The 5410-nt window shown below is 38.2% G+C and overlaps 1 protein-coding gene across 1 annotated transcript in view; it reads left to right on the top strand.

The window, feature by feature from the left end:
• The window catches only part of LOC106871354 (bromodomain-containing protein DDB_G0270170), a 153120-nt gene that overhangs the window by 138929 nt on the left and 8781 nt on the right, over nt 1-5410 (top strand). Inside the window, exons 4-8 of the mRNA XM_014917762.2 lie at nt 374-912; nt 2331-2392; nt 3652-3740; nt 4493-4734; nt 5200-5364. Coding sequence (XP_014773248.1) covers nt 374-912; nt 2331-2392; nt 3652-3740; nt 4493-4734; nt 5200-5364 — 1097 coding nt within the window. The remainder of the gene's footprint in view (nt 1-373; nt 913-2330; nt 2393-3651; nt 3741-4492; nt 4735-5199; nt 5365-5410) is intronic.

Raw genomic sequence — 5410 nt, 5'->3', positions numbered from 1 at the left:
CAGAAGATATTCTTATGATTTGATGTTGAATTATAAAATAAATACAATTAAACCTTGGGAGAGGCATTATGCTGGTAATAAACACACGCACTGGTTCAGTCCTTTATTAATTTATAAACAGTATATAGTTTTTTGTTAAATAATTTCATTGCACTCTTGCAATCTCTTCAGAGTGCAATGAAATTATTTAACAAAAAACTATATATTGTTTATAAATTAATAAAGGACTAAACCAGTGCGTGTGTTTATTACCAGCATAATGCCTCTCCCAAGGTTTAATTGTATTTCTTTCAACACACGTATCCACATCAAGAATCTTGCACACGAAATACACATACGAAATATAAAACAAATGTCTCATGTTTAATTTCAGGAAAGATCTCGTCCCTGCTCCCGATGTAGCCAGTCATCAAGTGTCTTAAGTAACTCCCCAAAGACAGACAAACTGAGGGGTCATAAACTATCAGGATATTCCTACTCTCCTAATCACAATAACAACAACCACAATAACAACAACAACAACAACAATAACAACAGCAGTAGTGATGTTCACAGCATTACTCCTGTGATCAATAAACTCGCTGATAGCCCCACATCTCCCAGTCGGTTTCGTGCCTCCAAGTATGCTACAACACAGCCCAATTCATCGACAGAACCATCCCCTAAAACCTTACACAATGGCATTATCACTCAAGCAATTATTCACCATCCTCCTGATTCACGGCCAAACTCTACTGACCTCCCACCAGAATCTCCCACCAGCCTCTGTGATGTTCCGGCTGACGTATGTTCTCTTACTGAGTCCTCTTCTTCGGATCGACCAAGTGAAGAATTGACCGATGACGGTCATAAACGAAAGGATTCTTTACCAGAAATTGTATCAAAGCCAATACCACATTTGCCAAAATCTAAGTAAGTTACTTTCAAATATTTGTTATGATTCTAATTAGGAGCTGTTATTACTTGCTTGCCAAGTCTTGAGTTGTTCTCAATAATACTCATAAATACTTTTCACCATCATCATCATCATCATCATCATCATCATCATTATTATTGATAAAGGCACATGACCTCGTGGTTAGGATGTTGCGCTCATGATTGCAACAAGGTTGGGAGCCATACCAAGCTTCATTGTCTTCTTTGGCGTGGTTTCCGCGGTTGGATGCCCTTCCTAATGCCAACCACTTTACAGAGTGTATTGAGTGCTTTTTACATGGCACCAGCATATATATATATGTATATAATATGTATATATATGTGTGTGTGTGTGTGGAGGCGCAATGGCCCAGTGGTTAAGACAGCAGACTCGCGGTCATGGGATCACGGTTTCGATTCCCAGACTGGGCATTGTGAGTGTTTATTGAGCGAAAACACCTCAAGCTCCACGATGCTCCAGCAGGGGATGGTGGCAAACCCTGCTGTACTCTTTCACCACGACTTTCTCTCACTCTTACTTCCTGTTTCTGTTGTGCCTGTAATTCAAAGGGCCAGCCTTGTCACACTGTGTCACGCTGAATATCCCCGAGAACTACGTTAAGGGTACACTTGTCTGTGTACAAGTTGAAGGGAATTTCTTTTTTAGCATATCTAGGATGAAGAGACCAATCAAGTCACATACATCAGCACTGTCGAAGGCACCCATATATCTATCTGTCTATCTATCTATCTATCTATCTATCTATCATATATATATATATATTTGTGTATAAAACTGAAATATTCAATATTTTAACTTATGCGATATTTCTCAAAGTTGGTAAATTCTTATGAAGTAAACAACATGCAATTTTCACTGGTGCAAGAATAGGCTTCTAAAATGGATGAAGAATTTTGAAAGATTGCTTCAGTATGATGGTAAAATGTCTGTCATTTACAGCAGATATCGAGTCCCACAAGCAGCCTTTGATTTTTTTTCTATCCAAGGGGCTTTTTAACTCAATATATATATATATATATATATATATATATATATATATATATATATATACTATTATCTACAGCTTTATCTACTTCAAGTTCCCTTCTTAAAAAATATTTATTTCACATCTGTCAAAGTTTCTATATTCTTATGATGTAAACAATATACAATTTTTGTTGGTAAGAACAAAGCTTCTGGAATAGATGGAAAAAATTCAAAGAATTGCTTTGGTTCCATGGTAGTACACCCTGTCATATCTATGGAAGATGTAAGTTTGGATCCCAGCTGCAGCCTTCAGCTTTTCCACCCAGGAGTTCTTTTAACCAATTATCTACATGTTATTATTTATAGCTTTATCTGCTTCAAGTTACACCATTAAAACTGATTATTTTTTATCTTATATTTTTTTCAGTGCAACGGTTTCCAAAGAAGTGCAATGTCTTCTGTCACCTTCCATTGAAGACGAAGACAATTGTAAGTTGTTGAAACACTTCTGTTTCTTCACTCAACACATCTGTATTTCCTTTGTTATTAGCATAAGCTAACGTAGAATGTAGATAAAGTAAGAAAATGGTATCTTGTAGTATTTAACTGATCTGTAAATTTCACATTGCTGTTGCAATTTCTTGCTTTAAGTTCTTATAGGAAGAATTTGATATAAAACTCTTTCAACACAGCAGTATAAATATCATGCTATGAAACATGGTTATGTCGAGTCATATCCTAATATCATCATCATCATCATCATCATTGTTTAACGTCTGCCTTCCATGCTAGCATAGGTTGGACGATTTGACTGAGTACTGGTGAACCGGATGGCTGCACCAGGCTCCAATCTGATCTGGCAGAGTTTCTACAGCTGGATGCCCTTCCTAATGCCAACCCTCCGAGAGTGTAGTGGGTGCTTTTATGTGCCACTGGCATGAGGGCCAGTCAGGCGGTAGTGGCAACGGCCACGCTCAAAATGGTGTTTTTTACGTGCCAGCTGCACAGGAGCCAGTCCAGAGGCACTGACAACAACCTCGCTTGAATGATTTTCTAAACGTGCCAGTAAGGCGACGCTAGTAATGATCACGCTCAAATGGTGCTATTTACGTGCCACTAGCACGGAAGCCAGACAGCTGCTCTGGCAATGATCACACTCGGACGGTGCTGTTAGTGCTCCACTGGCACTGGATATGGAAAAACAATACACTGCCTGAATTGTCTTGAGAGAAAAAAAATTTTCCTTTAGGACAATATGGGTGTAAACACACCACTAGACCGTGAACGGCATCACCAGACGGTAGGACAATAAGGCAAATAAGAGCTGGTCACACTTAATAGCAAATGCTACATTTGCTGATGTGCAGAAAGCTTTGTCCAGCTGGAATATATCATTAATCAGAGTCGCATTGGGCTGCATTGAAGGAAATGCATTCAGACATTTCAAATGTGACTGCACATAATTATATTTCATCCAACACTGCTTAGTACATCATCTTGTAATTAATTTATTCCAGCTAAAAAAAGCTTTGTAACTCTTAAACAAGAAATATGGAGATAGCTTCTTTTTTTTATTTAAGTGTATTAAATATAGAAATTTGGTTTGTTTGGGACATTGTTGTTATTTCTACCTGAGTGAAATAGTAAATGAAATTCAAACTTAAAAAGGCTTATCTTCCATTGTACTTGATTTTGTTGTTGTTGCTGTTGTTTGACTTATGATTTATGATTTTATTTATTAATCTCAGATAGTCAATCAAGTCGAAAGTTAGCTGAAAATCTTGCTGATGCTTTACAAGAAATTGAAGTATTAAAAAGAAAAATAAAAGAATTAGAAGTAAGTTTGCTTGTTTAAAACTCCTGTTATTATCGATGCCCGACCCCTGACCCCCTTGGTATGATAGCACCATTATTGCAATCACCTACAGAAGGTTGTCTTTAAAATGATCATTGACCAGAGATGGTCGAGGTTTTAGGTACAAGAGTGGATATAATTAAAAACTTACTTTGCCACCATGTGGATTCAGGTTCAGTCCCACTACATGGCACCTTGGGCAAATGTCTTCTACTGTAGCCTCAAGCCGACCGATACCTTGTGAGTGAATTTGGTTGATGGAAATTGTGTAGAAGCCTGCTGTATATCATCATCATCATCATTGTTTAACATCTGCTTTCCATGCCGGCATGGGTTGGGTATTTTGACATAGAGCTGACTAGCTGGGAGCTGTCCAGGCTCCAGCTATCTGTTGTGGCATGGTTTCTACGGCTGAATGCCTTATATATATATATATATATATACAATATGTGTGTGTCTGATTTTTGTTTCTGTTTGTTCTCCCACCACCACTTGACGACTGGTATTGGTTTGTAAACTTAGCGGTTTGGCAAAGGAGACTGAAAGAATAGCTACCAAACTTTAAAAGAAGTACTAGAGTCAGATCAATTTATCCTTTGAAGTCATGCTCCAGCATGGCCACAGTCTAATGAATGAAACAAGTAAAAATAAAAGGAAAGGGAAAAGAAGAGTTTTATTTGTAGCCAGCTTAATAATGTCTGTCCTCTGCCATTTGCATTTGTATCTCCCTCCAGACGAATCAACTCTCATCTCAACCAGCAGAGCAGCCTTCATTTATCACCTCACCACTGCCAGCTGCTGTCCAAATTGTACAACCCATTCCCAGTGTGTCAGTTCCCATCAAAGATTCTCAGGAGGAGCCTGATGTGATGATTGTCAAAGGAAGAGTAAAAGAACAAGTGAAGATTTTCGGACGTCAGTGCTCTCCTTTGCAATCTCAGCAAGATTTGACTTCCACCCCAAGTTTGGTAAATGGGTAAGTGATAAATCTTAAAAGAGATAATAAATAATGATAATAATAATAATAATAGTAATGGTTGTGATGCATGTTCCTGGTGTACCCTTATCAGACGGGTAGTCATGATGGGTATATTGGGCTTTGTATATTTTACCCCAGTGTCACTTTGATGGCATGCACTGCTCTCTCACTCAATAATAATAATAATAATAGTAATAATAATTTTGTCACAAGGGCAGCCATTTTGGGGAGGGTACAAGTCGATTACATCGACACCCCCTCCCCCGGGGTGACACTGGAAGGTTCCAGTAACAGGCCATGGCAGTTAACGTGTTAAAAACCCAGTTTTAAAATGATATCCTAGCACCATGAATAAGTGGCAATGTTGCTAAAAAAAAGACTGTATTCCGAAGGGAGGTAACCTACAGACAGGCTTGCATCTTTTACTTATTTTTCAGTTGTTTTTTTTTTTTTGTATTTTAGATCTCGAAAAGTTTGCCCTGCTGTTCCTAAGAAACCAGTGCGGAATCCATTTGCTTGTCCTTTGCCATTATGTAAATGTGAGTCCTGTATGCAGGCAGTTGCAACTGCTGGTTCTGATGGAAGATTGCCTACAACAGATCAACTGATTCGGTCCTACCCTGTGAGGTAAGGTTCATGACAAATGTATTGAATAATAATAAGAAGAAGAAGA

Source organism: Octopus bimaculoides, chromosome 8 (genome assembly GCF_001194135.2).
Source record: "Octopus bimaculoides isolate UCB-OBI-ISO-001 chromosome 8, ASM119413v2, whole genome shotgun sequence".
NCBI classification, from domain to species: domain Eukaryota; kingdom Metazoa; phylum Mollusca; class Cephalopoda; order Octopoda; family Octopodidae; genus Octopus; species Octopus bimaculoides.
Note: the sequence above shows the minus strand (reverse complement) of the source record. Positions and strands in the feature narration are given on the sequence as shown.